Consider the following 22,395-nt stretch of genomic DNA (forward strand, 5'->3'; position numbering starts at 1 on the left):
AACAGCACAACGAACATCACTGGGACGAGCTGTCGGCATCGTTTGCCCGACAGATAATAGTTCATTTACACTGAACGAGCTATGTCCAAGCACTGTATAATACTAAGGGCTCTTTCACATAAGCGTAGCGATTTTCAGTTGGCCGTGTCACGGCCACAATGCGACCAAAAATCGTGTGAATGGGCGCACAAATCTGCCGTTTGTGGGCGCACACAATGCCATTGGGCGGGGGAAGACAGTTTAGCTCTGCTAAACTGCTCCCCCCCTCCGCTCCCTCTCTGCCCCTTGTTGACTGCCAGGAAGGGGAGGGGGCGGGAGCTTAGCAACTAGCTCCCGCCCCCTCGTATTGCAAACAGCCAGCAATGGGCGGAGAGGAAGAGGGAAGGGGGTGGGAGTTTAGTAACCACACTGATAAACTCCCTTCCACCCCCTTCTCCAGCAGATACAATAGGCTCCCTTAGAAATGAAGTCTAAAGCTGTCACTTCTCTACCCATGAATGGTAGGTGTGAGTGTTTGAACATCAGTTTTTAACACCAGTGCTAACTCCCCCATATAGCATGTTGTCTTTCTGGATCCTGCTGGTAACTGGTGTTTGTACCTGTCCTTGTATCTTTGTATCAGTAAGGGCTCTTTCACACCCGGCCGTATATAAGCTACCGATGTGAAGCATTGGTTTCCAATGCATCCGTTCACACAGGCGAATAAAAACGTGGAACCGTGAAAAATGGAACCTACGCGATCAAAATAAGCGCCGACGCTTCAACATTGGGCAAAAAGATAGTTCTGCATAGGGCTGTGTTGCAAAACCAGAAATAGCAGCACACATGGATATCAGGCACTGAAGTGAAAGGGAGCGAGTGCCATTATGCCCAGAAGTGCAAGATTATTATACAAGGATCAGAGCAGGTGAAGGTTTTATCTTCAATAAGACCACAAAGAGTGTTAAAACATTTACACATTTATTTTAAACAAAATACTTTCAAAGTGCAATTTTGAGAAATTTAAAGCACCACTTTCATTTTTTTAACTCCGGTTACCATCATTTAATTCCAAATCGGTTTGCAGAACGAAAATCCAGCACTCGGAGATTTAATTTTGCATCTTGGAGGGCTAGTAATCATTTTGTTCCATTTCTCGTCTCCAGGTATGGCCAGTTTCACAGGAGAGTATTCCAGGCACATTCATGTGGCAGTAATGCCTATAACACACTCCTGTGAACAGGCCTATAATCAGTGTATACATGTATTTGAGATATTCGTTTATTCATTCGACCAAAATGCGGTTTTGCCATTAACTGGAATTCTCCTACACTTCGATGTTTTCAAGTATGCAGCAATAGCAGGAAGACGCTAAAAGAAGAAGAAAGAAGCATAAAAAAATATTAAGATTTAAAAAGAAAAGTCTTGAAAAAGTATTAAAAAGGGGCACTTCAAAAGAAAAAAAATAATAAAACCAAATTGTATCTCATTATATAACTAGTCACAGGTGTGGAAAAAAGGCTGCAAAATATATTAGTCTTTTCAAAAATAGAAGTGACTGAATAAGAGAAATTCAATCAAATTAATATTTGGTGTGACCGGCCTTTACCTTCACAACGGCATCAGTTCTTCTCGGGACACTTGCACCAAGTCAAGGATTTTAGTCAGATGTTTAATTAAACAGTTTTACCAAACAAGTGAGCTCTTATCTCAACATCGACAGACAGAAGGATTTGGGTAGGCTTAGGCTGGGTTTACACAGGGCGGATTTGCCGAAGAAATTCAGTGAGGGATTTCGCTGCGGCATATTCGCCTGCGACTGCTAATCCAGGGATTAGCCAGCCATGTGGATGAGAATTACCAAAAATATTGTCCACACGGGACGGCCAATCCGGCGTGGCAAAGCCAGCACTGCGGCGTGGATTTCCCGGCCACAGCATACCTATTTTTTTTCCCCCATTGCGGCCTTGCTCCTCTCTATGGGAGCGCTGGCCGCAACGGAAAAGCATGCAGCAAAGCCGCTCCAAAACCTGTGGATAAGTGCCATGGGTTTTAAAGCTGCGCTCTCCAGGCGGAAATCTTGCAGTTTTTCGCTGCGGCAAAACTGCAAGATTTCCGGCAGGATTCCGCCCTGTGTGAACCCAGCCTTAGGGCTTATTCACATGTGCGTATATAGGTCACCGTTTTCATGGCCGACCGATATACGCTACCGTCTGATGCATTGGATTCCACTGCATCAGATCACACAGGTGTATTCCCACTGCGTAAAAGCGCCAGGCTGGCCAACAAAGCACCGGGCAGAAAAGATAGTCCTGGAACTATCTTTCTGCCCGGAATATGTCAGCCGCTGCATAGACTTCTATGGGAGCCAATGACAGCAGCCAAAGAAGGGAGGTGGGAGGGAGTTTAGTAGCGTAACTGCTAAACTCTCTCCCTCTTCTTTCCTCCTCTCTAGCTGTTTGTAATGGGAGGGGTAGAGCCAAGCTCCAACCCCTCTCATTGCTGGCTGCGGACAAGGGGTGGGCAGGGGGCGGGAGCTTAGCTACCCTCTCATTGCAAACAGCCGGAAGGGAGGAGAGAGAAGATGAGCTGGCGACGGGTCCAGGCCCGGCGCTTATACGCCAAGGCCGCAATGCTTTTGGGCGGGTAGAGACAGCTTAGCAGAGCTAAGCGCCGGGCCTGGACCGTCTGATTGGACACTCAAACATTAGATTTGGGCGCCCGCACACGCGTTTTTACATAAAAATGCCTACGGCCGTGTGAAGGAGCTCTTCAGGCCCTGTTACAATCGGGTAGACGACTGCAGAGCGCTGACGTCACTGCTGATATCGCTACCGTTCATGCAGAGCATTTCGATGGACAGACTTCACCAATGGATCGCCGGCTTCTCGCTCAGCGCTTTACTTTCTATGGGAGCAGATGCGTTTACAAAGAACGACAAGCTAGAGATGGTTTTTAGGCTGACTGAAAAGTCAGCTTAACAACTTGTGAACGAAAAGTGAGGGATTTTTTTTTCGCATTTATACTGCACAATTATCGCTCAAATTCGTTTGATTAATTTAATTTAGCACAATTTTCGCCTGTAGATAAATCTCTGCCATTGTGTATAATGGTCCATTTAGACGGGACGAATGCCAGGCAAACGATGCCCGACACTCGTCCCTGTGTCTCCACGCTTCTGTATGGGAGCTAGCTAAGCTGCCTGGTACACGGAGCCGCCAGCAGGGCGGCGGGGCAGTGCAGGAGATTTCTCTCCTCTCGCTCCCCCGCCCCTCTCTATTGAGATACAGTGGTCTTTCACTACTGAACGGCCACTGTTTAAACTTAACAATGAGCTCAGCGCTGATCTTTTATGCTGCATAAACGATGAGCTCATCGCTTAGTTTAAACAGTGGCCGTTCAGTAGTGAACGGCCACTGTTTTATCTCAATGGAGAGGGCCGGAGAAGAGAAATCTCCTGCACTGCCCCGCCCCCCTGCTGGCCACTCCGTGAACAGAAGCACGGGGGCGAGGAAATACAGGGACGAGTGTCGGGCCTAGTTAGCCCGACATTCGTCCCGTGTAAAAGGACCTTTAACTGTTAATCATTTTTTATCTTTGCAGCATTTTTTCCCCACACCTGCCTAAAACTGTTGCACAATGTACAGTATTTAAGCTTAAAGACAACAAGTATTAGGCTGGGTACACAAGGGGCGGATTTGCAGTGGAATTTCCGTGCGGCAGATCCGCCTGCGGCTGCCAATCCTGGGATTAACCAGCAATGTGGACGAGATTTGTCAAAAATCTCATCTACACGGGGCAGCGAATCAGTCGCGGCAAAGCCAGCACTGCGCCACAGATTACCAAAATGCGGCATGTCCATTCTTTTTTTTTCTGCTGCGGCCGCGCTCTCCTCTATGGTGGAGCCGGCCGCAAAAGAAAAGCATACGGTGAAGCCACTCCAGAATTCGTGGCTAAGTACCACAGGTTTTGAAGCTGTGCTTTCCTGGCGGAAATCTCGTGGTTTTTCGCTGTTCCAAAACCGTGAGATTTCCGCTGCGAATACGACCCGTGGGAACCCAGCCTTACGGTTAGTTTTACGTTTTCCTCTTAAAATTCCTGGAATAATTCTGGCGAGTTGGCTTATGTGGTATCATAATGACCTGCTAAGAATTACGCGTTTGTCTTCTCTCCAAGAGTCAATCTCGGTCAAATGAACTTCCTGCAAAATGAAACTTCATGGACTGTTCCACACAAGCTGGTCACCAGGACGGGAATTTAAACCAAACCGCTATCAGGCTTCCTGACTATATACTTGAGCTTGTTTAGGTGATTATACACAGGTTACTGATCATTGATAGTTCCACTAATTCCAGCAGGTACAAAGGCTGCAATTAAAGTAATAAATGGAATAGGTGGACTACAATACCCAGAGAGGCAATATCAAAGTTGGGATTATTTAGTTTAGGAAAAATGACGACTGAGGGGGGGGTGACCTAATACCCATGTATAAATATATCAGGGGTCAGTAGAGAGATTTCTCCCATCATCTATTATACTGAGGACTGTAACAAGGGGGTTGGGGGTAATAGGCTGAACATGTGTCTTTTATGGCCTTACATGCTAGGTTACACTATCATCCCAGAAGACAGAAATGGTACAGACTCTAGCTGCCCATGTGCAGAAGCATCATGAAATTGCTTGCATCATGAAACTGCTTCCTTTATTAAAAATTAGCTTATGTATCCAGCATTGCCCAGGTTCCCACTCCTAATGCACATTCAGTTTTAAATTTCTTGGCATGACCGTAGCTACATTTTTGGTCTATTCACCTAATAGCATTCGGTTGTTGATCATAGTCCTTGTGAGGATAGTGGAAACCTTTCAGCAACTAACTGTAATGCCATGCTTCTCTTGATGCACTGGCTCTGTCTATCTTTTTTAGAAACCAGGGCTGATAGTGTTCCAGGGTCTCTTCAGCCCCTGATATCCACTTTCTGAATTCTGGCTTTATGCCTTTTCAGGATCTCTGCCGCCCTTGACGTAACGGCTCTTTCCTGTAATACTTGGAGCTGAGCCTCACACTGTTCTGTAGTTTCTGATGTACTGGAGTATGCCTCCTCTCTTTCAACTTGGTAGACTAGGTATGCCTCTACAACACAATTAAGATTTTGCCCAGATTTTGAGAGGAGGCGCAATACTGGAATTTGAGAAGCTGGATGGTCGAATTGCTTTCCACCTGGTCCGTTCTGAACAGACTGTTAGGAGGCGTTCGGACCAGTGGATAACCAGGATCAGGACACCCATGACAAACCACCAGTAGAAAGGATTGTCCGACCAGCATGAGCACCTCCAACTGGAAACCATGGGCTTCACATGTGTTTTGTAGCCAAATTTTGTAGCCTGTGGGAAAGAGGCCTAAATGACAAGATACATTTTTTTCTGCAGGCTGGTACGATTACGCCAATGCCAAATTTTTAGGTTTCCCCACATTAAAAACGCTTTCTTGTAATTTTTTGTTTTTTCCTTTCTTCTTCATCGTTGCTTTTAAAAGTCCCATAACTTTTACTTTTCAATGGACAGAGCTCTGTAAGGGCTTGCTTTTTGCCTGACAGCTGTAGTTTTTATTGATATCATTTTGGTGTACATACAGCTTTTTTGATCACTTTTAATGTGTTTTTTGGGGGAGGCAAAATTAACAATAATAAGCATTTCGATTCCATTTTTTAAATCAAATTTGTGTTTGTTTGTTTTTTTTAACACTTATTGTTTCTTTACTTTGTGAACCTGTAAGAGATTTGAACCATAAAAGCTATACTGTTTTGCAGTACTTATGTACTTCAATGCATTATCACTCACAATAGAAATTGCAGGCCCAGACGCCAGTTTCTGACATATGGTTGTCATGGCAACCCATCATCCCTCCGCGTTGCATAAAGGGGTGCTGGTGACGTCACAGAGGGAGCGCCCTTTACATGCCTTGGTTTACATTGATCGCTGCAAGTAAGGGGTTAAAAAGCAGAAATTGATGCTCTTATCAATTCCTGCTGTTGCGGCCGGTCATCAGTCACAGCTAGCTCCCGCTGTGGGATGGCACGAGCTCGCTTCTGAGCCCGTGAGATCCACAGAAAGCAAGTGTGCATCCTGTTGCGTTAAGTGCCCCCCCCTCCCCGCGAGGGCATAAACTTACGTCATGTGGTGCTAAGGAGTTAATATTGCTGTAGGCCTCAGTAACCAATTTTATGCTGGTCTTTTCATGCATTTTTTGAGGGACGTGCAGTGCAGTTCTCGGTGCTGTCACAGTTGTGCCCTTCTTGCGGACGTCTTCACTATGTTCTATGGCATATGTAATGTCTTGGAGATGTTTTGGTCCCCTTCTCCTGACTGATATCTTCCAGCAATCAGATCCCTTTGATGTGCTGGAAGATCTTTACTGACCAACTAAGAAAATATCAGGAAAATCCTCGTAGAGCAGCCGAACTTCATATGGGAGAAATCAGAATCCCTGTAAATAATGGGGGCAGAGTGCTGACTACTACTTATCAGGAGTCTAAATGTGATTGGCTAATTCTCAACACAACCATATAACCTAATATAAGAGGGCGTGAACACTTATGCAACCACATTATTGTAGTTTTGTTATATTTCCACCCTAAAAGATTTCATTTTTTCGATTAAATTGTACAGATACGGATTGCATGAAGGGTGGAAATAAATCATGTTTAACATGACAAAATCATGGTATTTTAACACAGGTGCGTAGATTTATATGCACTGTATATGCCACAATGCTGGAAATCCAGACAATATACAAGTTATCTACAGAGGCATCAACTTATATACCCCTTGTGAATAATCCATACTTCGTAAAATGCTGATCACATATCGTTTATAAGATGCCTATTGATACTCTCGACTCTGGACCTCAGGCGGCATGCGATAAGTTTTCTACACTGCGTTAACAAGTTGTGTATTAAGTAGTTGCAGTGGTCATGCCTTAGCAAAGCTTTCTCTAGCTTCAATTACTATTTTAAAAAAAAGCTGCTGTTCAGGGAAAGGAAAAACAAGACAAAAAAAAGAAAACTAAGCAATCCAGTCCTGGTCCAGTGGTGCCAACACCTCCACTTCTGGCCCATTTCCAAGACCAGATCAAGTGGTATTGAGTCTCCTCCACCTGTATCGGCTGCGATGTAGAAGGAAATTGGCTTAAAAGGAACCTGTGACTTGTTTAAAGCACCATAAACTAACTTATAGTGCAGTTAGGCAAAGTGACATGAAGCCGGGTGACATATTTAGTACTCACCCACTTCCTGCTGCTGAAATCTACATAGCAGACAAAATCTGACTCTTGAGAGTCCTGTGCATGCGCTCTTCCATAGACTTGCATGGCAGTATGAAAAAAACTTTTTGCATGCCACACAGACTTACAGCAGTATGTACCATAGGAACCAATGGACTTACCCGCCTCCCTGTCACCTTGCTGAAGAGTTCCATAAGGTAGCTTATGTTGCTTTAGGCAGGTAACAAGTTATCCTTAATAACTGAGGTCAGTCAGCCAAACCCTTACAGTAACAATAATAATGAGGGGGAGATCCGTATCAAATGACCTGCTGAGAAAGCTGCTGAACTCAAACTGGTTCAGGCAAGTTTCCCTTTTCCTGGGCATCGCTATAATAGAGTGTACTCCTGTCAGACCTCTGAGTATGAGCTACAGTCTGGAGACAATGGATACCATTGTAAACTAATAAATGGCTCTCAGTCTATTCTGAAGGCCACTATACAGCTTAAAAGAGGTCTACTTGTAAGTAGTTTGGCAGAGTGGTCACTGTAGGGGCATATTTACACTACAGGCAACCAGGAGATTTGCAGTAGAGAGGCATTTCTCCACGATGGGTGAAGTGAACTAAACCGGGGAAGGGGGGAGGTGGGGCCATTTCTCAATCTAGCAGAGAGATGGGTGGACTCTAGAGATGAGCGAACGTACTCGGTAAGGGCGATTTCGCAATCAAGCACCGCGATTTTCAAGTACTTCACTACTCGGGTGAAAAGTACTCGGGTGCGCTGTGGGGCGGGGGGAGCCCTCTCTCTCTCCCTCTCTCCCCCACTCCCCGCTGCAACCCCCCGCTCACCCACAGCGCACCCGAGTAGTGAAGTACTCGAAAATCGCGGTGCTCGATTGCGAAATCGCCCTTACCGAGTACGTTCACTCATCTCTAGTGGACTCCACTCCATTAATGCAGGAGAGTCCTGATCTTGGGCCGTCTAGTGAGTCACCTGGAAGACCGGAAGCCTCTCAGGAATGGCTCCCAGGACACACTTCTATTTAAGACCTGTGGAAGCCACCTGACTACACAAGGTTTATATGTGGTCTCTTGTCATGGAAACAAATAGGCCTAAGTAAGAACTACAAAAAAGAAGCATTTTTAGTTAGAACTCTTGTGTTTAAGTGCACTGGAACAATAAAACTAAACCAAATAAAATGTCATTTCTGTTAAGTGTTGCACCATAACCTTCACTGCACTACTAGAGCCGGGCACAATACAGCTGCTAACCAAGAAAGTAATGCAGTATGAATGTTGATGAAAATTTCTGCCCCCCCCCCCCCCAAAAAAAAAAAGTTGCAATAAGTGAAACTTTTACCTCAAATCTCACAAGGAAGTCCTGCAAGTTCTTGAAATTTTGTAAGCAGGTAGGATCCAAAATCTTGTGCTGATCCAGACCATCATAAATCACAAAGTCTGCAAGTGTAATCTATGAGATAGAAGACAAAACACAGTGCATTCAACTGGCGATGTAAAAACGACATGGAACGTAAAATATAGACATGCTGGCATCTACTGCAGAGCGTACTTACCTTGTCCCCAACAAACCAGTGTCTTTCTCCCAAAAATCGAGAGTATCTGGCCAATACAGATGGTAACTTTTCGAGGTACGGCCCCTTCCGCTTTTCCTGGAAAAAAATTTAAAAATCAAAGCTAAAAGGATTATTTCTACACTTTTTGTGACAATGCCATTTATCATTCCCTGCGGAATTTTGCTGCGGCATATCCGCCTGCGGCCGCTTATCCCGAGATTAGCCAGCCATGTGGACAAGATTTGTCAAAAATCTCGCCCACATGTGGTGGACAATCCATTGCGGAAAAGCCGGCGCTAATTCCTGGGAAGCAGCATCTCAATTTTTTTTTTCCTTCTGTTGCGGCCTCGCTCCTCTCTATGGGAGAGCCAGCCACAATGGAAGAGCATGCGGCGAAGTCGCTCGAAAACCCACAGTTGAGTGTCGTGGGTTTTGAAGCTGCGCTCATTACGCGGAAAACTCGCGTTTTTTTCGCTGCGGCAAAACCACAAGATTTGTACTGGGAAAGCGTCCCATGTAAACCCAGCCTAAAAGTAATATCTGAACATGTATCTATGAATGCTGCCCCGTACCTGGACCAAGTAAATCTAAGGCAGCTTTACAAAACAAGAATATTTCCAGTGACAGAAATCCACAAGCACCATGGAAAGATCTTGTCTGTTCAACAGAATAGTCCCCATGTTTAGAAAACTACAAGCATCATAGATTCTGGCCTCATTCACTTATGCGCACATAGAGGTAGTAATACTCTGACAGGAAACACTGACAAACTAATTACTGACAGTTAGATGATGAGTATTACAACTATTATTTGATATTACAATAATAAAATCCCAACTTGCGTGTCGTTAAAACCAAAGCGAGGTCTCTACATGACGGAGAAAGTGCTCTGCAACCTAACTTTTACTTACAAATTCTGGATCATATGACAGATAAGCGATCTGCATGCGAAGGTCCAGGGCTTCATTTTCAAGCAGTGATACAAAGTTCTTCTCAGTTTCAGTGTCACCACCTGTAACAGATTGCAGTACAGTCAGTTCCAATAGTGCTCAGCTGGAACTACAGCTTTAGCTTGTGGTGTGAGGAGTCATCTGGAAGATGGTCTTCACCCAACAACCTATAGAGCAGGATGGTTGGTTGGTTTTCTAGGACAAGGTCTTGCATCTTTGGGTGCATTCAGATTATGCAGTCCAGGTGTAATTAAAACTTGGGACTGAAAAAGATGGATGTGTTTTTGGGAAACCTGTTGTGGTTGTAGTTTTTGATGCAACAATGAATGGCAGTAAAGCCCTGTGCGGTTGTGATATAGTCAGTCCTGTGGACGTGGCGGAAGTTCTTTTGGTGCGACAACTCCTTTAAATAGTTTAAAATGAAAAAGGTGGAATCATCAAAAGTCCCAAATCAGCATTTAGTAAACTGGAAGTCCGTACTCACACAATCCATGCTTGCAGGCAATGTAGCGCAGAATAGTGTTACTCTGTGTCAACTTTACATCTCCATCCAAAAGGTAGGGCAACTGTGGAATACAACATTTGCAATTACCGCCAACGTGGCTCTATCGTTAAACAGATAGGAAACAAGGGGGCAAAGCCAGAAATTAGTGGCGATAGAAAGCAGAGAGAATACTTGAAGCCCCAGAACTTCAGGAAAAGGGAGATAACAATGTAGCATATATATAAAGCCCTGCTGTCCAGAAGTCTCAATTCTGGCTCATGCACTAAAACTGCAACTGAGCATTTCCGCTGCACCTCTCCACTCTTCCAAGAAGCGTGCACAGCCTGTCACATTTCATATAATCTGCGTAAGAAGCAGACGAAGGTTTTCATCTGGACACAAAGAGCCGCTAAAGGAAACCAATGTATGGAGAGGTTTGCAGCTCTTAACAGATTTGTTGCTTGTTGCCAAGTGCAGTGCTCACGTCCCACGACACGCGTCATCCAGGTGCAAGTACAGCAAATAGACCCCCACGTGCTCACAAGCCAGAGACACTAGCCGCATCGTCACTGCATGCGAGATTGCTATACGGAAGCACATCAGTAAATGACAGGTCAGGTCGCATTTAAACAATCTGCTCAAACATCAGAAAACTGTTTAACTGCATTTATAAGTAATTACTTCCATGTTCACGTACATTTGGAAAATCCAAGCCCAGCTTCTCCTTGTCGGCCAACCACTGACTTCTGTCGTTGTCTGGGCCTGTATGGAGACAGAAGTATAAATGGCACAGAAACAACTCAGGATTTGTTTAATATCAGCTTTCACCAAACGACAAGTCCTGCAGTGCAACAATTTACTCCTCATTAACTGCAGAATTAATGGGAACTCCTATCTCAGCTTTTCATAGCAGAGTTGGAAAACTGTACTATAGACAGTGGCCATCCGGCCAGTAACTACAAGATTAGCAGAATGCTTTAGCCCAGCACTGTTTCTGTGGCACTCATTGAAGTCAATGGGAATCAGCTTAGAATTGTACGGTCTTTCTGTAACCGTGTGGCGCGCGGTGCTACACCGTTTCCGTAGCTCTCATTCCCTTCAACAACAGCTATGGAAACAAAACTGGGCTGAAGCGCTCTGCTGTTTCCGACACGCGTTTTGTGCACGACATAAATGCAGTTTTAACTTCTATATTCCTTGCATATGGCCCTATGCTATATTGTGGCATGGTGGATCTCTGGAGAATAGTTGGTGACCTTGTCCTAATGATCATGGCGTTGGGCACTGATGCTTCCAGACAAAATCGATTGTTGTGGGACTAGATGGTGGCTAGCTTTAACCAGCGGGAGAATGCAAGGGAGTGATCATACCACATTGCTCATCTGTCCCTGCGGCAAACTACATATAGGGACAATTTCTGCCAATGTTGGTAGTATGCCTCCGCTACAAGTACCTTCCCCTCAGACAAGTGGCATAGGAGAGATAGTTGGACAGAAGACTGACAAAAGTGTGACTGCAACAATAGAGAGCCAAAAGTTTTGGGACTGTTGGTAACGGAGACCGCCAGGAATACAGAGAGGCCACTGACCAGACACCAAGTAACCAGGGGGCACTCCAAGAGAAGGATTGCATTGGACCTGAGGACCACTGAACTAGACAGCCTGTTGTGTGGCAGGTACGGACAAAGGTCACCATACACATTTATCTAAAGGTGATGAAAATGGACAATTTCAATCAAATTTGCCTGGGGAAACTTAACAACAAACAAATGTCATCTGGAAAGAAGTCAGCCATGTTTGAAGTTTGTGTCGGGTAGTCAGACGAGAGATCCGTCATCCATGACCAATATTTCATAGAAAACAAACACCACGCGGTCCGTCCATATCTGCCCTTGTATTATTCATTTTTTGTCTCTTAAAACAAGTTTTTGTTTATGACAACCATATCTGCTGGAAGTTTGGTCCAGGCGTCGATTACTAAAAATGTTTAAAAGTGGTGCAATTCATTACTTAAATTATTACCAGGCGGCCCAGCTAGCTCTCTTACACTCCTTCTCTAACACCCCTCTCTGAGTGTCCTTAGAAGCAACTGAAATACACCTTCTTAATACAGGCTCTATTTTATGGATGCAGCCTAATCATAGGCCCCCAATCCCATTACTCCATAAAATACTCAGGGAAGCTGATATCCCCTCACCTGCCTCTTGCCACTCCTGCAAAATCCTATGTTTCCACCAAGAATGGAGTCACGCCAATCATTTGGGAATTGATCGAAATCAGGCCTCACCAAATTATACCAATTGCTTTCAATAAATGGACCCACCCCTTCTCCTACCTTACAGGAAAAATATAAGTTACCGCCTTTGGAAGTATTCCAGTACCTGCAGCTAAAACATTTTATTTCCTGTCTCCTTAAGAATACACTTTCTCCATTGACCTTAACCCCCATTTGAACAATATTGCTATACACACACACACACACACACACACACACACAAGAGGTCTCATTTCGCAAATTTACTCAGGATTGGTGCATTCCCCCTATAGTACACAATTAACATATACGTAACATGTTGGGAAAAGGACCTCAGCGAAACACTCTCTGAAGAGGACTGGACCCAGATATGGGAGTCTACTAACAGCAGCACTAGAAATATATTAAATCCTAGAAACTTCATTTAAAATCCTGTTTGGCTGGTACTTAACCCCAGATCGAGTGGCCCATGCAATACCCAGACACTCTCCCAACTGTTTCCGGGGATGCTCCACATTTGGTGGTCCTGTCCTCGGGATAGGAGACTATGGATTCGAGTTTACTAATATATTCAGTCACAGGCCACAACATATGCAAAAACCCCAGGGAGGCGCTATTAACCCTTTCCAATCCACTGTCTGACATCTAAAGACATTCTGATTGAAGGCTGTACAGCTCCGATGTCAGAAGACGTCCGGCAGGGTATTCTTACTGTAGGTTACTGGACGCTCTGCTGTCGGGGGCCTCTCCAGCATGTCCCATACTGCAGTACTGGCTCTAGCCAGCAGATGGGGCCATTGTATAATGGCAGAAAGAGAAAGCCCCCTAGGAAACCCTGAATCCAAAATTGGATTGTAAAGGGTTAAACAAACGCATAAGTAATGTTCCCCCTGACTATTCAAACCTAATTTCCTTCCTTTTTCTGGCCACAAAACAAGTTATTGCCCATTCATGGAGCAAAGCTTTCATGAATTTTACCGAGGTCAAGCGCAGGGTGGATTGGTTCCTAATAAATGAAAAACTGACCTCTATTCTAGCTAATAGGCATGGAAAATTCTTAAAAATATGGACTCCTTGGCTAGAATATACTCTCCCCTACAAAGTAATAGATCCCTAGCCTCCCTGTAAAAGCAATATCATAAAATGCCTACTAAACTGCCACTCTATAGCCTGAAATGTTCTTTTGTAGCGTCCACCCCATGGGAGGCACTCCTCCTGTCCCAGAATCACCACCACCGTCCCTACCTTTACCTAAATCTTCCCTGTCCCCACTTAACTCAAGTTAGGCCCTGGACAGGCCGTTAGTATTCTGATTGTTCTTTATAGCAGTCCAACTTTAAGATTGGAGCAGGACACTAAAGGAGAAGAGTATTCTTAACTCAAATTTCGGCATGTTTTTTTCGTGCTCTGCCCTTAATCTACATAGTTGTGAACTGCTGTTGATGTGCATTAATGAGACTATGAAGCATTCTCGTCCAATGTTTATTGCATTATTGTAAAGTTTGAAAAATTCAAATAAAACTTACAAAAAAAAAAGAAGAGCTGCGCAATTCATTACCTAAGGAAATTTAGTATTAACTAAGGAAAACGGCAAAGAAACTCCCATCATACCCTACACAAGGATGACAGTAAGACAACTATATTCCCAGACCCTCCGCTTCTGTGTTACAGGCAACCTCCAAATTTGAGGAACTTTATAATCAGGAGTGCATTGGCCTTGGACACACAAAAAGGAATGTATCCCTGTATTGTAAGGAGCTGCAAGACCTGCTCATGGACCATGGACAGGATACAGATCCCCAACACATAGCAGGACTACAAGATCCTGGGGACATTCATATGTTCCCCGTCTAATGTTGTGTACCAGATCCTGTATAGTAAATGTCCTGTTGGGGCCCTTTGTTGGAGAAACAGGACAAAAACTGAAAGCGAGGATGAGATCTCATCGCCACACGATTAAAGAAAGAAAGAAAGACAGAATTACCTGTGGGCAAGCACTTTTCTAGTCACGGACACAACATAGAACACATGAAAGTTATGATACTGAAGAAGGGTTTCAAGTCACAAACAATAGAAGAATTTGGGAATATAAATTCATAACTACCTTTGACACTTTCAATAGAGGGTTAAATTCTTCATGAGGATTCATGTGTGACTGGGCGGTATGAGACATCTATTTCATAGATACCACTACTGCCCTGGTGACCCCCTAACACTAATTCAGGGACCATAAAACCTTCATTCCCTTATCAGTGTATATTTAAAGAGGTTTGTATTTCTGTTGTAGTATTCTTTTAAGTGCAAATTATTAACATCCATATCTGTGCCCTGTCACAAGTATGTGTGTATAAATATGCATGCCTCTTTGGATCCATTTCATTTAAGCCTGAAGAAGAACCCTGTTTTGGTTCAAAACCTCACATTAACATCATGTATTATTGTTAGCCATAAAACGTATTATATCTACAAGATTATATGGTTTCTCTTGCTGGGAACAATCACATTTTGCTCTACTGGCAACACCGTAGCAAACTTGTTTCATTATTCATTACCTAGTACATTAAATTGCACCATCATTAAAAAAATACAGCCAGTCCTGAAAACAACAAGGTCTCATAAAAGTCTGTCGGCAGAAAGATAAAAACATTTATAGCCCTTGGAACACGAGGAGGAAAAAACCCTGAAAGATGACCAAAATGCAAAACATGTAAAGCGCTGCATCAGCATATTCTAAACTTTCTGGTGGAATTAACTGTTAAAACGGAAAGTTTCCTTGATAAGAGGATGTATCAGAGTGCACCGAACACACTGCATTATGGGAGGAGTAGTGAGCAGTGCGACCGCCGGTGTATGCCCTGGCAGTATTAGGAAGGGCCATTCGAGCAGCGCCACAATATAGCCACACAACTCACAACTTTTGTCGTCATTTCTGCAACTGTCCAGTTACTCTAAACAGGGTTTGCATAAATCCAGACAACTCCGTACCGACGAAGGCAACAAGTCTACCTTTCTGGGAGCCAAGGATGGAATAAGCCATTAAAGCAGTCTGCCTATTACAGGGCAGAAACAGAAAGCAAGCGATCAGTGGCTGGGGGTGGGGCTAGCAATCAGCTCATGAAGATGGAGGACTACTTCCTGTAGTCCTGTGTGCTGCTACTGATACAATGCAAGTTTCTCCCAAACTACTGCACAGATACATGCAGAAGGATTATCACTGTCATCAGCGCGAGGTGGCAGCAGAAAGGTGGTGACAGATTCCCATTAAGGTTTTTTAGGCTCCCCCCCCCCCCTCCTCCCCTCGAATGATGTCGGCACTTTTGTACTGACAACTTATTTTACAGTGGTGGTTTTTCAATCACACATGCAGGTTTTTTTCTGCTTTGATGTTATTCCCTACAGAAAAGCTTAGGGGTGAAAAAAGAGGCAAAAAAATCCCAAATTTTTTTGCTTGAAAAAGGCGCATAGGTGCGTCGAAACACGTTGCATTAGTAAATCTAATAAAGCAAGGTTATTTTAACCATTAGACCAATTAATTGTTGAAATCACCTCTAGTCCCAGAGCGCAGAGCTTTTTTTCCTATCTTGATCCCATCGTTTGGCTGTAAGCTCCTGGACACCAGAGAGCTTTTAACCTCCGACACGTCTCTCCCGACCCCGATAGAGGACCAAGAGTGATATTGATACATGGCCTTGGACACTAGGTACCGGTGAGATCCCAGTATAGGAGTCCTACCGCGTACCAGGTGAGTGGCCTTTTATCTATATATAGCAACACTACGGGGCACTGACATAGATCTACCTACTCTTTACACTTTTTTGTGGCACTTTTGGAGGCTTGTATTTAATAAAAAAAAAAAAAAACAACTATACTTTTTTTGCATGTATGTCTACATTACAGATTTGGTGACACCATTTTGGTGTATTTATGTCACAAATAACGCAATCTAATGATCGCTCATATAATACACTGCAATGCTTCTGTATCGCTGTGTGCCATTAGTGTGATTGTAGATCTAACCAGTATTCCCCCCAAGAAGTTGCAGGAATAAAATAATAAACAGCAGCAGCACCAGCCTCTTAGGGGGAATACTGGGTAGATTGTTCTAATTGAACCTAGTGTTAGGATCGACTATCTCCTCTTTCATGTGGTATTCTCCACACTTTGGAGTCTACTACATCAGATTTATTACTTGTACTTTTTCTTTCGCTTGCTTCCTGATGAAGCTACGTGATGTGTAGCGGAAACGCGTTGAACCTATGAACCAGATTGAACTTGTTCTGATTTTTTTCAAATCAACCTCTCTTCTTGTTGGCTTGTCCACAAGTAACATAGTGGTTGTGTCGCACCCCTCACGGCAGTTTGATCATTTATCTGTCTGGTATATGCATCTGCATCCCTATCTGAGAGACCTGTCCTCAGTTAATTGTGCATATCCACGATAAGTGACGCACTTGACAGCAACCTCTACAAGGGAAAACCGTGCACTGAATTTTGGAGCACAACCTTTTTCTCCGATTTATCTGTTACCTGTCTTCCTAAGAGAAATTACATACCAGCTAGGAACTTTACTGTCTAAAAAAGTGATTCCGGAAGTGTTCCCAGCCAGAAACAAACACTTGATAGGCACTGGGAAATAGGGTTCACTTACCCATTACCGGGTTTTTTTTCAAAAATCTTTACTTCCCCAGGAGTGATCCTTGTCTAGGTTCACACTCTTCGAGCCAATACTGGGGCTTTGTTCTAAATACTAGTTATGTGTGTCTGTGTCTTTTCAGCATTCAAAAAAATCCTTTTTTAATTTTCACTTGAAATAAAAGTTATGTTTTAAGAGGGATAAACTGAACCCTTTCTGCCACAAGTAATAATAACATCTAGGTGTTTATCCTGCTACTGTGAAACAGGATAAGGAGTGCATTTAATTTATTGTACAGGTTGTAACAGATACAATGACACCAAATACGTAGGATTATTTTTATACAAACAAAAGGAAAGTGCACAAAGTTATTAGTTTTTTTAAAAACACTTATTTTTGATGTCCCTGTAAGGGACTTAAATCAGAAAAGCAATGATTGCTATGATAATGCAATACAGCACTTCTGTACTGCAATACTTTATCATAGAGATCACAGGCCATGACCGTGTCTGGTGTCCAGTTGCCATGTACGTCACTGAGCGCTCCCTTTGTGAACCCTTTACATGCTGCAATGCAAATTAATTGTGGCATGTAAGGGGTTAACAGTGGGGATTGCTGTTCTCATCGATCCCTGCTGTTGTAGTGGGAGGCCGGCTTGAGATGCGGGATGGTGTGGGCTCACTTCTGATCCTGCACCATCCACAGGACGCATGTGTACATCATGCAGCATTAAGGGGTTAACCAGCAAGGGAGGCAGTTATCTCCGATGCCAGCCATTAGGGCAGAGTGCCAGCCGGATTACAACATAGCTGCCACCCCCACACCGCGCAATTATTCCTGGAGCGGGAACTGTTTGAAATTCTTTTTCTTTAACCCCTTAAGGACCAGGCTGTTTTGTACCTTAAGGCCTCATGTCCACGGGGAAAATCAGGCCCGCCGCGGATTCCCCTTGCAGAATCCTGCAGCGGGTCCCTCCTTTCCCGCAGACATGAGGCTGAAAATAAGAATAAACTCACCTGTCCGGACACTGTGGATCTTCCCTCCGTTGGGGCCGGATCTTCTTTCTTTGGCCCGGCGGATGTGCTTGGCACGCCGGCAGCGTGCCGCGCGCATGTGCCGGGCTGGAGAAAGAAGATCCGCCCGCGACAGAGGGAAGATCCGCAGCGTCCGGAAAGGTAAGTTTTAATTTAGGTATGGGTGTTCCGGGGATCCGGACGGCTTCCATAGGCTTCAATAGAAGCCTGCGGGAGACCCACATGAAAATGGAGCATGTTGCGGTTTTTTTCCTTTATTTGAGGGACTGCCGCTGCCCTGACACATCGACTTAAGTTGAAAACAGTGTTACTTAAGAGCAATGCTACTCAAGGGTTTACTGTACATATAAATATTATATACACACACACTAGCTGATTACCCGGCGTTGCCTGTTTATTTTGATTTTAGACACGAAAAGAATTTAAATATGTATATATGAATGATACTGTACTGATTTAATATATTAGTATATGAGGAGGAGGTCGCCTGTGCGACACCCTACTGCAGGAGGAGGAGGTCGCCTGTGCGACACCCTACTGCAGGAGGAGGAGGTCGCCTGTGCGACACCCTACTGCAGGAGGAGGAGGTCGCCTGTGCGACACCCTACTGCAGGAGGAGGAGGTCGCCTGTGCGACACCCTACTGCAGGAGGAGGAGGTCGCCTGTGCGACACCCTACTGCAGGAGGAGGAGGTCGCCTGTGCGACACCCTACTGCAGGAGGAGGAGGTCGCCTGTGCGACACCCTACTGCAGGAGGAGGAGGTCGCCTGTGCGACACCCTACTGCAGGAGGAGGAGGTCACCTGTGCGACACCCTACTGCAGGAGGAGATCGTCTGTGTAATAGATTAGTGTATGAGGAGGAGATCGTCTGTGTAATAGATTAGTGTATGAGGAGAATGAGGTCGTCTGTGTTATAGATTAGTGTATGATGAGGAGGAGGTCGTCTGTGTTATAGATTAGTGTATGATGAGGAGGAGGTTGTCTGTGTAAGATAATATTACCTGAGGGGCAGGAGGTCTGTGTACTATATTGGTATTTGAGGAGGAGGAGGTCGCCTGTGTAATATTAGTATTTGAGGAGGAGGAAGTTGTCTGTGCAAGATATTATCTGAGGAGCAGGAGGTCTGTGTAATCCTGGCATAATTAAAAATCCAAAACTCACCGACTTACCTTGTAATTTTTGTTGCATTTGGCCAGCTTTCATAAGAGTGGGTGCTGGGCTCATTTCTGCGTGGTACATAGTGGCTTAGTGCTGGTAGGAAGCTGTGTGGCAGTTGGAGCAGAGGAGGACGTTGTCTGTGTAAAATATTATTACCTGAAGGGCAGGAGGTCTGCGTAATAGATTAGTGCATGAGGAGGAGGAGGTCGTCTGCGTAATAGATTAGTGCATGAGGAGGAGGAGGTCGTCTGCGTAATATTAGTATTTGAGAAGGAGGAAGTTGTCTGTGCAAGATATTATCTGAGGAGCAGGAGGTCTGTGTACTATATTGGTATTTGAGGAGGAGGAGGTCGCCTGTGTAATATTAGTATTTGAGGAGGAGGAAGTTGTCTGTACAAGATATTATCTGAGGAGCAGGAGGTCTGTGTAATCCTGGCATAATTAAAAATCCAAAACTCACCGACTTGCCTTGTAATTTTTTGTTGCGTTTGGCCAGCTTTCATAAGAGTGGGTGCTGGGCTCATTTCTGCGTGGAACATAGTGGCTTAGTGCTGGTAGGAAGCTGTGTGGCAGTTGGAGCAGAGGAGGAGGTTGTCTGTGTAAAATATTATTACCTGAAGGGCAGGAGGTCTGCGTAATAGATTAGTGCATGAGGAGGAGGAGGTCGTCTGCGTAATAGATTAGTGCATGGTGATTCCGGCATGGGGTAGTGGGGCTGTCCTATCTCCTCCCCAAATTTGTCCCCATGGGATAAGTTATGCATGTACCAGGTTTGGTTGAAATTGCTCCAGGTGTTCATGAGTTATTGCAACACATACATCCTAATTATGCCAACCGCATCATCATGCGCTCGGGGAACAATTACTGCGACGTATAGAAGAACCCGAACCGCTAACTGGAGGTTTTTGCACGAAAAAAAAAAAAAGAGCTGTAACATCCGGGAAAAAAATCCTCCAACACGGCGACAACCAATCAGTAGAGCAGAGAACTCCTGTCATACACAGACCTCACTGGCTGACCCTGTGTACTTACCGGCCCCAGTGTCGCCCCACCCCCCCTCTTCTATTCCCACCGTCCCTCATGCACTCACTGCCCCCCCCACCCACCGACCCTCGTTCACTCACTGCCCCCCCCGTACCCACCGACCCTCGTTCACTCACTGCCCCCCCGTACCCACTGACCCTCGTTCACTCACTGCCCCCCCCGTACCCACTGACCCTCGTTCACTCACTGCCCCCCCCCCCCGTACCCACCGACCCTCGTGCACTCCCTCCCCCCCCGTACCCACCGACCCTCGTGCACTCCCTCCCCCCCCCCCGTACCCACCGACCCTCGTGCACTCCCTCCCCCCCCCCCGTACCCACCGACCCTCGTGCACTCCCTCCCCCCCCCCGTACCCACCGACCCTCGTTCACTCACTGCCCCCCCACCGACCCTCGTTCACTCACTACCCCCCCCACCGACCCTCGTTCACTCACTACCCCCCCCCACCGACCCTCGTTCACTCACTGCCCCCCCCCCACCGACCCTCGTTCACTCACTGCCCCCCCCCCACCGACCCTCGTTCACTCACTGCCCCCCCCCCACCGACCCTCGTTCACTCACTGCCCCCCCCCACCGACCCTCGTTCACTCACTGCCCCCCCCCACCGACCCTCGTTCACTCACTGCCCCCCCCACCGACCCTCGTTCACTCACTGCCCCCCCCACCGACCCTCGTTCACTCACTGCCCCCCCCACCGACCCTCGTTCACTCACTGCCCCCCCCCACCGACCCTCGTTCACTCACTGCCCCCCCCCACCGACCCTCGTTCACTCACTGCCCCCCCCCACCGACCCTCGTTCACTCACTGCCCCCCCCCACCGACCCTCGTTCACTCACTGCCCCCCCCCACCGACCCTCGTTCACTCACTGCCCCCCCCCACCGACCCTCGTTCACTCACTGCCCCCCCCCACCGACCCTCGTTCACTCACTGCCCCCCCCCACCGACCCTCGTTCACTCACTGCCCCCCCCCACCGACCCTCGTTCACTCACTGCCCCCCCCACCGACCCTCGTTCACTCACTGACCCCCCCCACCGACCCTCGTTCACTCACTGACCCCCCCCACCGACCCTCGTTCACTCACTGACCCCCCCCACCGACCCTCGTTCACTCACTGACCCCCCCCACCGACCCTCGTTCACTCACTGACCCCCCCCACCGACCCTCGTTCACTCACTGACCCCCCCACCGACCCTCGTTCACTCACTGCCCCCCCCCACCGACCCTCGTTCACTCACTGCCCCCCCCCCCACCGACCCTCGTTCACTCACTGCCCCCCCCCACCGACCCTCGTTCACTCACTGCCCCCCCCCACCGACCCTCGTTCACTCACTGCCCCCCCCCCACCGACCCTCGTTCACTCACTGCCCCCCCCCCACCGACCCTCGTTCACTCACTGCCCCCCCCCCCACCGACCCTCGTTCACTCACTGCAACCCCCTGCCCCCCGTTCACTCACTGCAACCCCCTGCCCATCGACCGTCGTTCACTCACTGCCCCCCCGCCCCCCTACCCTCGTTCACTCACTGCGCCCCCCCATATCCACTGTCCCGCACACTCACCGTCCCTCTGTACCCACCGTCCTCTGCACCCACTGCCCCCCTGTACACTCACCGTCCCCCACTAAACCCACCAATCCCTGCGCACCCACCGCCGCCTTCCACGTAGCGCTTCTCCTCATAGTGCGTCCCGGTGTATTCCAACAGCAGGCGGATCGCATGACCGAGCTGCAGAGAAAGACAGGACGGAGTCAGTGGGATGTCCAGCCGTCACCTACCACACAGCCGCCGCCATTCCTACTAACTGCACTTCTCACCCCGCGGATGTCCCAGTAGCCGAGAATCATCATTTTCCTCGCCGTCCACTGATCGCAGCAGTTCTCAACTGTCCCTCTACTTCTCCACAGCCCCGGAGCTGTCAGCTGCCCACGTGACTTACAGCTGGGTGTCCAGCCAATCAGACTGCAACCTCACAGCCCTGAGAACTTCAGAAGTATGAAGGCAGAAAAGCAGCGCTTGCTGCAAAGA

At 46.6% G+C, this 22,395-nt stretch overlaps 1 protein-coding gene across 2 annotated transcripts; it reads right to left on the reverse strand.

Moving 5' to 3' along the window:
• Positions 1 to 941: 941 nt before the first annotated feature.
• On the reverse strand, positions 942 to 22,332 carry LOC136625775 (glutathione S-transferase Mu 4-like). Of its 2 annotated transcripts, none has more exons than XM_066600257.1 (8): positions 22,185 to 22,332; positions 22,020 to 22,095; positions 10,944 to 11,008; positions 10,247 to 10,328; positions 9,724 to 9,824; positions 8,813 to 8,908; positions 8,599 to 8,709; positions 942 to 1,350 (listed from the first exon to the last, which is right to left on the reverse strand). In XM_066600257.1, exons 1-8 carry the CDS (start codon positions 22,215 to 22,217, stop codon positions 1,261 to 1,263), a joined length of 654 nt encoding a protein of 217 aa, XP_066456354.1. In that variant the 5' UTR covers positions 22,218 to 22,332; the 3' UTR covers positions 942 to 1,260. The 2 variants fall into 2 exon arrangements, with proteins under 2 accessions (XP_066456354.1, XP_066456353.1); XM_066600256.1 differs by having other exon boundaries at positions 22,002 to 22,095.
• Between the last annotated feature and the right edge of the window lie 63 nt (positions 22,333 to 22,395).

This window comes from Eleutherodactylus coqui, chromosome 4 (genome assembly GCF_035609145.1).
Source record: "Eleutherodactylus coqui strain aEleCoq1 chromosome 4, aEleCoq1.hap1, whole genome shotgun sequence".
NCBI lineage: Eukaryota > Metazoa > Chordata > Amphibia > Anura > Eleutherodactylidae > Eleutherodactylus > Eleutherodactylus coqui.